Source organism: Macrosteles quadrilineatus, unplaced genomic scaffold (assembly GCF_028750875.1).
Source record: "Macrosteles quadrilineatus isolate MER2022 unplaced genomic scaffold, UCM_ALF_1.0 Scaffold_8__2_contigs__length_117827958, whole genome shotgun sequence".
NCBI classification, from domain to species: Eukaryota; Metazoa; Arthropoda; class Insecta; order Hemiptera; family Cicadellidae; genus Macrosteles; species Macrosteles quadrilineatus.
Window position 1 is genome coordinate 105,516,091 of NW_026542601.1, and position 10,921 is coordinate 105,527,011.

At 34.8% G+C, this 10,921-nt stretch overlaps 1 protein-coding gene across 1 annotated transcript; it reads right to left on the reverse strand.

Moving 5' to 3' along the window:
- Window positions 1-3,291: 3,291 nt before the first annotated feature.
- LOC129000753 (uncharacterized) lies at window positions 3,292-9,673 on the reverse strand. The gene is made up of 3 exons (XM_054427737.1): window positions 8,864-9,673; window positions 5,965-6,180; window positions 3,292-5,096 (listed from the first exon to the last, which is right to left on the reverse strand). The coding sequence occupies exons 1-3, from the start codon at window positions 9,224-9,226 to the stop codon at window positions 4,656-4,658; spliced, it is 1,020 nt and encodes a 339-aa protein (XP_054283712.1). The 5' UTR covers window positions 9,227-9,673; the 3' UTR covers window positions 3,292-4,655.
- Window positions 9,674-10,921: the final 1,248 nt, after the last annotated feature.

The window sequence follows — 10,921 nt, forward strand, 5'->3', positions numbered from 1 at the left end:
AAAACCGTTTTGCAGCCGTCCATTGCCACTGAACCGGTTGTTGGGCCATGGCACATGTAGTTAAATGCAAGCTTTCATACTACACGGTTTAAAATCAAACCAAATAGCTCAGCTGTTGCAAAATTTATTGTTTACAATCTGGGTTCATTTCTATTGTGATGTTGTGGACCCATTCATTTTGCTGTATGGTCAGAAACCGTGAACGGAAAAAACAAAGAAACGGTGTAAAATCGTACTGTTTTGAACCGGCCCGTGGAAAGCGTATAGTGTGAAAGGAGCTTAAGGAGTTTATTGCTGAACTCTTTGTAAACCAGAAAGTTTATGTTTAAAGGGACTGATAAAGTGAGCTGGAGTAGAGTTAATTCAACAGCATTTTTTTCAAAAGGCTTTGAACAAAGCTATAACTTCTCCACAAGAATAGACTCTCCATTAGGTAGGCTGTCCACGAACCTACCTCTTCCATCCCCTACACGTAATAAATTCACCCAATGCAAAAATTTTGTTGATTAGAACATAATCACTTAGATTGATGGCTGCTATTATGTAGAGTATTGTGATGATATACAAACGATATTAAGATGAGAATATTGTGAAATTCTACATGTAACAGTAATTACGATACAGTAGCCTACTCAGATAAACTCCCGCTAACGCATATTTCCCGGCCTGGTAGAATAATGCAGCTTACTATTCTTTGTTTTAAGTTCATTTTCGGTGATAGTGTGCTTATGTTATTTACCAGATTATTGGACACATAAAAATAACCAATGATGGATTATTATTTAAATGTCATAAATAATTTTGTTGTAAATTGGTCCATTTATGAGATGTGATGAAGAGTAATTTTTAGCTTTAGTTAATTAGTTTTGATTTGTGAATTCAGAGAGTTAAAAATAAGATTCTCAGTTAATTTTTTTTAAATCTTTATTTGAGAACAAAGTAAAAAAGAGTATGCCTAATAGTAAGACTTACTAACGAGACATGTTAATATTAAATTAACTTAACAAACAGAAAAAATGAGGTATAGATAAGTAAAACATACATTACCAACACTAAGTTTATTATAAAATTTAAATTACAAACAAAACAAAAGTATGGACAAAGTATACAATTAACCATTCTTGAGCCTTGATACTTCTTTTATTCGTCCAATATTACGTTTATTTATATGCTCGGAATGATACAATTCAGCTTGTCAAATAGAATTATCAATTTTAACTAACACAGCAATCACATACACACACTTACTTTGGCTCGTTCACATTGAATTGACAAGCAGAATCAAACTAGTGTTCACAAGAAAACAGGCTCACAACAAAACCAAAATCTAATATTTTTCCAACAAAAACTAAATTATTAATTAAACATAATGGAATTTACTAAGTTTATAATCTAACAACTTATTACAAGAGGAGACAATTCTTATAAATTATCTCAAAAACAAATTTAAGTCTTAGTATTTCTTTTCTGTTGGGTGGTTACAAATCTAATTGAAATTAAATATTTAATCTTTTTGTGTGTTGGCCTACTCAAGAGGATTAAAAAATGTATACTGAACAAACCTACTAGAGTTTAGAAATGCATGATCAATGTCTAAAAATACCGTAACTATACACTCATTGATGGATAAGACTAGGCCTAGGCAGACATTTACTACATTATTCACTGGAAGAACTTGTTATACTTTGCATCATTGGTAAGTAATACAACCATTGTTTAAAAGAGGTCGTAGATATTTTTATCTCATATTACCCTAACTAGTATTTAAAATATTACTAGTAGTTATGCAAATTATTATCAATTTCTCTTGAAAAACATTTTTCAAAAATTAAATACTATAAGAATCAAGAAATTACAACAAAATCTCCCCTGAAAGTAAGTATAAAATTTCTAGTTGAATAAAAAAGTTAGTAATTCAAGGAGGTTAAGTAACAACGCCCAAAGTAAAATGAAACAAAATTGTATAAAAATACATTACATATCATTGACCATGGGTAATAAATAAGAAGAGTTAAATTCAAACTTATCGCATTTATGCTACTTAGTTAAACTTCGAAACTAATTTCAAATTTCACCTTAATTACTCTTATTAAAATGTGTTTTTTTCAATGGGAGGGAATATCCATTACAGCTTAAAATTAAGAGTCATATTACGGAAAGAAGAAACAAAAAAGGAGTAGGCTAGGGCTTATTACAATAACTGTAGAGATACTTAGGGGTTTCAGTGAAAACTGGTTTAATTTTTTGACTGAAACAGGAGCCAATTACTGATAACCACAGTGTAACAAATATTTCCATCTCTATTTAACAGCTTTTGAAAGAATATCATATTCTTTACGTCAATTTTCTATTTTTACCCCCAGAAACAAAATAATTTACAATAACGTAAAAATTCAGTTGATTTCACATAAAAGATAAGTCTTTTACTTCCTAGTTTACAAGTCCAAGTCCATTAACAAAAAGTGTAAAAATGAAAGTCTTTGGTCTCAAGCATGCTACAAGTAAAATCAAGTATTTCAGATTTCTTTTGAGCGATCTAACATACTAAATAATGAGGGGCTGAACACACGGGTGTCTAAACTCTAAAGCGCTAAACATACAAAAAGGGGTTAAAATATTATTTCTCCTTTACTACTAAATGTAATGGCAAGAAAGGTAAATAACTTGTTAGCTTCACAGATATATGGTAGACTAAGCATTGTAACTTTGTATTAAACAGTCGTATTCAAGTTTACCTTTATAAATTACCGTACATTATAATTTCTTCATCTGTTTGTGATTCAATACATGGTCCTGGCTTATAAGCAGCTGGCCTCAGTCAGAAATAAAATTACAGTAGAACTATAATTATCTGAATTGCCGATCATCCGAATTACATACAGAAGTAATTTTAAAAACTTACGTGATTGCGGCAAAATCCAAAACCTCTCTCAATATCATCTTGACATCATCGTCTCTTACAGTCACGAAAACATCGTCATAGTTTTTCAAAATGTTAAATATTTCCGTGTACTGTTGAAATTACTTGCTGTACCGGTACCTTGAAAGGCGACCGATTTTTAACCTCTCATGATCATCTTCAGGCAGACGTCGTCATTATCTTTCAGTTCTTGGAAACACTTCAATAAAAAAAAAAAAAAAAAAACATTGAGTAGTGACTCAATGTTTTTTTTTTTTTTTTTTGTAAAACAGTGGTTTTACAAAGAACTTAACACAAAACACGTAAAAATGCCCAATACCTATTACCGTTTTGTAATAGTTAGTAGAGCATAATAATAATATCTATGGTTCTTACCGTCAACGCAATCAGGGGTAATATTCCACCCCCTGGGTGCGATGGAGTCTTCTCCGAAACGGCTGTAGTGGAACCCCTGATGTTACTACGATGGAACCCCTGATGGAACCCCTTTCATGTTACCCCTGATTGCGTTGACGGTAAGAACCATAGATATTATTATTATATTTTCACGCAATCTGCCACACTCAAGAATATAATATATTAGTAGAGCAGTCTAGACTCGACTTCCGTGTTGCCCACCGCTTGACCGATAATTTCACCAGTACACGTATTGATCATTGATTCAGAGGCTTAACTCAAATAAATATATCCCACGGTCCTACTAATGCAGTAGTTATGCCTAGTCTAGTACCATCTTAATTATTTTTAAACTTTCTGTATTACCTTTCTTGCTCTACTTAGTATTTGAGACTAGTCTAATACATATGAAATACAAGTTGATATCGTTACAACCTTGTTGAAAGGAACATTTTACTTCAGTCTATCAACTAACTGGTTTACACACCTGTTCTTGATTATTTTTATTCAAGAAGATTAGCCTATTTATTTTCTAATTGGATCTGGACACTGGTCTGTTGTAATCTTGGAAATCCGGACTAATGTGATAAAATATCCAGATTTCCTTATGTTGCAAATGAGTCGGCAATGCAGCTTTTTATAAAAAATTAAACACGTGGTTTACTATTCTGTTGATACTTTACAACAGTTCAACACTCTGATACTGCTACGCTATTCCACGTTCATCATAAAGTATGAAGTCTATAAATCATGTGTTTCAAATGACAGTTTCAGCAACACTTGCCATTCTAAAAATATCAGGACCTGCTGTAAAACGCTCTTTTAACTTTTCACCCTTATCTAATGTTTTATAACAATACTTTGAATAGCTTAAGTCAAATCTAAGTCATTAGGTCAGCAAACCAATCCATAAAAAACATAAGACAACAGAAGTAATGGTTTCATGGATTACGACTGGTTTATTCAACATCAAATTATTACAAACAAATATTTAAACAATGTCAACAAGAACTGGTTTGACGCAACAGGATGTTATCAACCAAACCGTATGAAAAATTATGGAAAATTGCTAAAGCATACATTATATATTGATTAACAAAGCTAGGCTGTAAAAGCAGATTTAATTTCCTATCTCATACTTGTGTTTGTTCATAAAAAATAACATAGGTATTTATTACTAAATTTTGTAATTTTTTAAACATTGGTAACACAAAAATTTTACCATGGCTCAAAGAACAAGTATATTCTTCGTCATAAGAACAAGTGTGTAAGCCATTCAGCTATACAATTCAGTTCGCTTACTCGTTATTCACTACAAATAAATCAGTCTTACCTCGCACTAATGCTGTCCGTTGACATGGTGACCGTTGGATACCAAGGGAGTGGACGATCGTACAACTACGGTGACGTCATTGTTGTTGACAGGGGTCAAGCTATGCTTAAGTATGATTTTACCGACGGCAACATAACAACTACCGAGGGGCGTTAGGCTCCGTTCCAGAGAGAGTTTAGTATTTTTAACACTACTGATTGGAGTTAAACTGAGTCTGGGTGACAATTTAGTAGTTTCGCTAAGCTTAACTCTCGTAGAATGATAGCTGGTAGACATAGACTTCTCAGCCACGGAGGAATTGACCATATCGTCAAGTCTTGAGGAGCGTTGCATCAAACACTCAGCTTCAGGAACTACAAAAATGTCCTGTTGGCTCAGAGGAGCGATGAGAGACACAGAGAAGGTTTTGTAGAGTTCAATGACTGGATAGGCACTCAGTTTGTGAGTCTGAAAAAAACCAAAGCATGTTTAGTATTGCAAATAAAGATGTGTAATTTAATTGCCAAAGTGTAAGTTCAAGAAATAAGTATCACTAGAAATAGGCTAGTTATAATTTTGTTTGCCTTGGTGTAGGTTGTACAAGTCTTGTATTTTTTGTGGATGATGTGTTAACTACCTAGCACCCTTAAGTCCATTTTGGAAAGACTTTCTCAGCAAAAACATCAAGGGTTACTTGTTGTCCAACCTTGTTACACAGTTAAGAAATTCTCTACCTGTTACATACTTCCATTAAGTGCCAATTGTCTTTGACTAGACATATTATCTATTGTGTTTAGTGGCTAAACAATAATGATTTGAAATTGAAACCATATTACTTGATCAACATAATTTTAAAATATTGACAGTAGTAAGACCATTCAAACTGAGCCAAAATCTACATGTACCATACAAGTTTTAGAAGGAATATTTTAGGATGGAAAAAAGTTTAATAAACTATAATATGTAGGCATATTTTGTTAAAAGTAACAAGTGGAAAGAAAATTGATTATCAACAAACCTAATTCAATTGTCTTAGGCTGAACAGCTTGAACAGGGATGTCCCACTGATTCAAGATAGCTTATATTTAAGTCCCCATTTAATTCCCCCTGGTTGGTTTTAGGGGGAAATACCTTTAACATGACAGATGTCTCAGACAGCAATGAAAAACATTCTTTTAAGGTACTGGATGTTAGTGTTATATAGAAACACCAGCAATGATATCACCTGATTAAATTATGATCCGTCTAGAGCGGAAATGAGATATTTTGGGTACTGTTTACAGGTATAGTAATGTGATTATTTCCACGAGCGGTAGGAGGAAAAAATTAAACTCACCTTGCTGTACCTGTACAGCTTAGGGTAGATGACACAAAGAATAAGCCACTGGCCGAAGTAGGAAAGCCAAGGTATAGCTGGACTTGAGATGTAAACGGCATTAGAAATTGGCTTTGTCCTGAGAAAACTATAACCATTGCTGAGCAAACTTAGCTTCTTCTCATCCGTCAGTGGCTCGGGAATGACCACACCGTATGCTATACCTAGTGGCCCTGACTGAAAAACAAAAAATAAGTTAAGTTATAAACCTGAATGGTTAAATTATCGTCTAAATAACACAGTGAGACCTTGATAAAAAGTGTAACTTTGAAATCCTCTAGATTTTACTTAGGCTACCCCTATCCAATGTTAGGCCTATTGCAAACATTGATAATAAGTCAACCTTGATAACAAGTCTTATCAAATAACTAGCAAACCCGTTGTGGCATCGCTCACGAAAATTTAAAAAGTTAAATGTTAAACCTGAGTAGGGCCTACACTTCTTGATTTGTAAGTTCATTTAACTATTAAAAATGTGTAATGCAGTTAAGTAGGCCTAAAACATTTTTTCAAGCCACAAAAATAATGTAAATATTTTCATTTCATGTAATAAAATATAACCAGCTTTTCACTAAATTAAAGTACAGATTCCTGAGTATTCGTGTGTTCAAATGTAAACAAATCTTTTCTCCATTAGGATAACTTTTTAAAAGCCACTGGGTCAGAGCCCTGATGGAATTCTTGGGAAACGCTTCTTATTGCGCACATTGATTGGAACCTCCATGAAAATTCCTGAGTTTTATGGCTTGTAGTTCTTGAGATATAGTGATCAGTGAGTGGTATTTGACTTTTATAAGTATAGATTCCCACGAGAGTCTTGTTATCGAAAGTTTTACTGCAGGCCTAAGTTATTTGGTTCAAAAGTCTGAACATTGATGGGTAGGTTCAAACACAATAAAACTACATTTAAATGTTTAGATACAATTATAGGACTATTTCAATCATCATTTTGTTGAAAATCAGGAAAAATTAAATGAGAACTTTTCCTCAGTAGGCCTACTTAGATTTAGCCCAAGTCTGTTATTTCTTTAAATGTGGATTATCATTCAAATAGGCTTAACTCTTGATTTGACTGAAAACAAATAATTGCCTGTCACGAGGTAAGTTAGGCCTCCTTATCAGATTGACTGGGACCATGTCATCGTCCTGTAAAATCCATCTACTTCGAGGTCACGAACTGTGGATATTTATAAGCATGATCTGTTGATGCGATAATCCCTGGTGTGGATTAACATCTGCGCTAGTGAGGACTACAACTATCGGCAGTACTATCCTGATAATTAGGCTAGACCATTTCGTGAATTACATGGCAAATATGTGGTTCGGATTCCACTATAAACTGTAGGTCCCTTAGTTACCATTGGCTGTATGGGCTATTGATTAACAGTCCAGTCTAAGGACCATGGCGGCATTAATCAGTAACAAGACTACAAGATCGCGCCACTCATCCTACACTCATCACCATTCATACTTGGCTTATAATACCTACCTTTGTATGGTCACCATTTCAGATAAAAGTATTTTAAAAAGTATGAAAAGTAGGCCTACAATACGGTGCAATTCAAATTTAATTTCAATTTTCACCAGTAGTCACATTAAAACAACGACTTTCAGTAAAGCGTTTGTAAATCCAGTTTTCGAAGTCTCATAAAGGGTGACACGTGTTAATTAAGTTTCAAGACTGGGGTTATATTATATTTCCTGTGGAGCCTCCGCTTCCAGACCAGGTACGTGGCCCTAGCTGAGTGAAGTTGGTCTCAGGTAAGCGATCAAACCATCTCCAGTTGCTGGCGAGGCGCTAACTTAGAGAGTGAATGCATCACCCGCAAAGTTACAAATTGTTTTGTGATCACGTCGGAGCATAAGTTAGTGAGGATGAAACTCAGTGTTTGGAGGAACAGCGTTATTCCATCAAATTCTAGAGTCAAGAACGGTGTGGAAACGATTCACTTGTTATAACAGGTCCACAAAGAAGACGCTGGCACATGTCATGGTTTTCATGAGGCACAAGTGGTTTGAAGATGGCTGTTAACACGATGATGTGCTGGTAGGCCTGAAACGTTGCAGAAACAAGAAAATCTGGCAAAAGTGCACAAGCATTGTACACTGACCGACACATGATCATTAGACTCATTACGGATGGAACAAATTTTAATTATGGTATAGGCCTACAGTGTTTCAAATGGCTTCTGAAAATTCCATGATGAGGAAAATCTGTGTTAAACTTGTACTGAAATCGCTAATGAATAATCAGAAGCAGTGGCACATGGCAGTTAAACAGACAAACAGATTTTGGCCCAGAACAACGTGGAAATGCTTTAACAGCCACCTTACAACCCGGATATTGCCCTAGGCAACTTCTCTTATTTGAAGAAGGACCTAAAAGGAAAGCATTTAGGTAGCGTCGCAGCAGTTCAAACAGCTTCAGTTCCAGGAAGCCTTCCCACAGTGACAAAAACTCACACTGGCAGCAGTGTGTGGTCTCAGAAAGAAACTATTTTGAAGATTTTTTATCCGCTAGGCCTATATATGTTCAATACTGTATTTATTTTCCTCAGACCAATCTTGAAACTTAATTAACACACCATATAACAATCAATGAGTTCAGTTTTTGTCAGAAAAACGGTTATAATTTAACATTGACACCGTGGAGCCGAAAGTGTTATTATTATAGCAGGGAGTTTGCCAACAGGCTAGCCTCACAAAAAGCTTCATGTAGCAACCCTGATTATCATCCTGTTATGCTATTTTTTCATCTTGGCTACATATCTGAGAGATCAAAAGGAGTTGATCTTCATAATGTGGTTAAGCTCAACTGAAATTTTAGTAATCAAACTATAATTATGTGTGATTAGTTTACCTTGCTTTCATAGAAAATTTGAACTTTGTCACTGGATGGGAAGAGCCGGTAGATCCATTTGATAGCCACAGTAGATACTGAATCAACATAGCCAAACTTGTAAGCTATTGTAAGCCTATTTTCAAAAGATTTCCCAACTTTTACTTGTGCGAAATGAGAAGAAATTATAACAAATACAATTGAGATAAAGCAGAAGAAAATAACAAACTGGAAAATGAACATTAGTTTAGACATGAACCACTCTGCAGTTGATGTGAGGACTATATCACAGTGGATTACGTTCATTAGATCGGTGAAACATAAACTTACTCCACAAAACCCCAAAAATGTTCCGTTAATAAATAAAGCATTCTTGTGAAACATTGTAGGTTAGGTCTAGCTAAAAAAATCAATTAGCCTAGCCTAGAGAAAACTTATTTTAAACAAAAGCATTGTTTCTTCTTGGATTTATACGAAGTACTCTTAACCATGTATTAGTAACCTAACCAGTACCTACTTAGGAATCATAAGTAAAACAAATTTGTTGTAGTTTGAATAAGCACTAAATCAGATACCGTACAGTACTTCTAGTAGGCGTTGCCTAGTCACTTAGAACTTTTCCTAGTCACCATTAGTCAATGCTATCACACCGTTGAATACCACAAGACTTCTTCATTAATATAATTTTCTACCCTTTCGTGCTACAACGTACTCTCTTATGCCTTAGCTTATGAAGACCGAGATAATTTACTACTGTAGATAACTTAACAACAACAAAGTAAAAGTAAACAAAAACTACAACTCTTCTTTCTTCAGCAATCAGCAGCTCAACGTCACGTCAACCGTCAACCCCAACCGCGGCTGGCCGGCTCCGGCTGGTCGCTGGTCCAATAAATAAATCCGAATGCCGGCTCCAGCAGTCAGCTGCTTGTACAAAGTAAGCTGAAATGAAAAAGAGCAAAATGGCGATTGAACAAGGTACTAGCACTTAATTATATATCTTACAATATGATATTATAAATTTCTAGACAGCCTACAGCCATAGAGTTTAACATCTATAACAAATACCTACTTATAATATATTCCAAGAAAGCCTATGCTCGTTCTTAAGTTCACTCCAGGGTTCTAACACAACTACAATTAATTAGCTTAACTCCTAGACCCATGGCCACGAAACTAGGTACATACATGTAGAATTTCATAGAGTTGGTTTATACAGTATACCAGTATACACATCAATTTCGTGGTAGCTTTCAGGGCTTAGTCACGGCCACCTTTAACTCCAGGCCTTGGCCTGGTAGAATTGGCAACGTCGCAAGTATAGTGTTGTTTCGTGTCAGACGTCCCATAAGATAACATGGCAGACAGGTGACATCAGGCTCATTAATTCACATTTTAATGATCTAAATTTATGAACATAAATTGATTAAAATATTGAAAATAAAACTTACGGAATTGAAAACCAAAACAATATGAATTGAAAATCTATATCTCTGTACATTTAAAGCGGAGTCAATATTTTCATAGTCCAGTAAACAAGCTTTCGTAAATACACAAATACCATTAGCTGCTTCCAAACAAAAGAGCTGTTACAAAAACCCTACTTGTGACGTTGCCACTTTGAAGTCCCACGGCCTGGTGTTAAAGGCGGCGGTGGCTTAGGTGCGCCTGTTAGGAAATTTGGAAGAATTTTCGTTGGATTTGTTTACTAAGGAAAAAATGAAAGTATGAAAGTAAAATTTAAAACAGGTGATTTAAACTAGGAGTACGCTTTAGTCTGCACGTTACCACGGCCGCCTTTAACTCCAGGCCGTGGGGTATTTGTGTATTTACGAAAGCTTGTTTACTTGACTATGAAAATATTGACTCTGCTTTAAATGTACAGATATAGATTTTCAATTCATATTGTTTTGGTTTTCAATTACGTAAGTTTTATTTTCAATATTTTAATAATTTTAAAGTTAATAAATTTTTAAATCAATATAGTGCGAATTAATGCGCTGATGTCACCTGTCTGCCATGTTATCTTATGGGACGTCTGACATTAAACAACCCTACTTGCAACTTGCAACGTTGCCA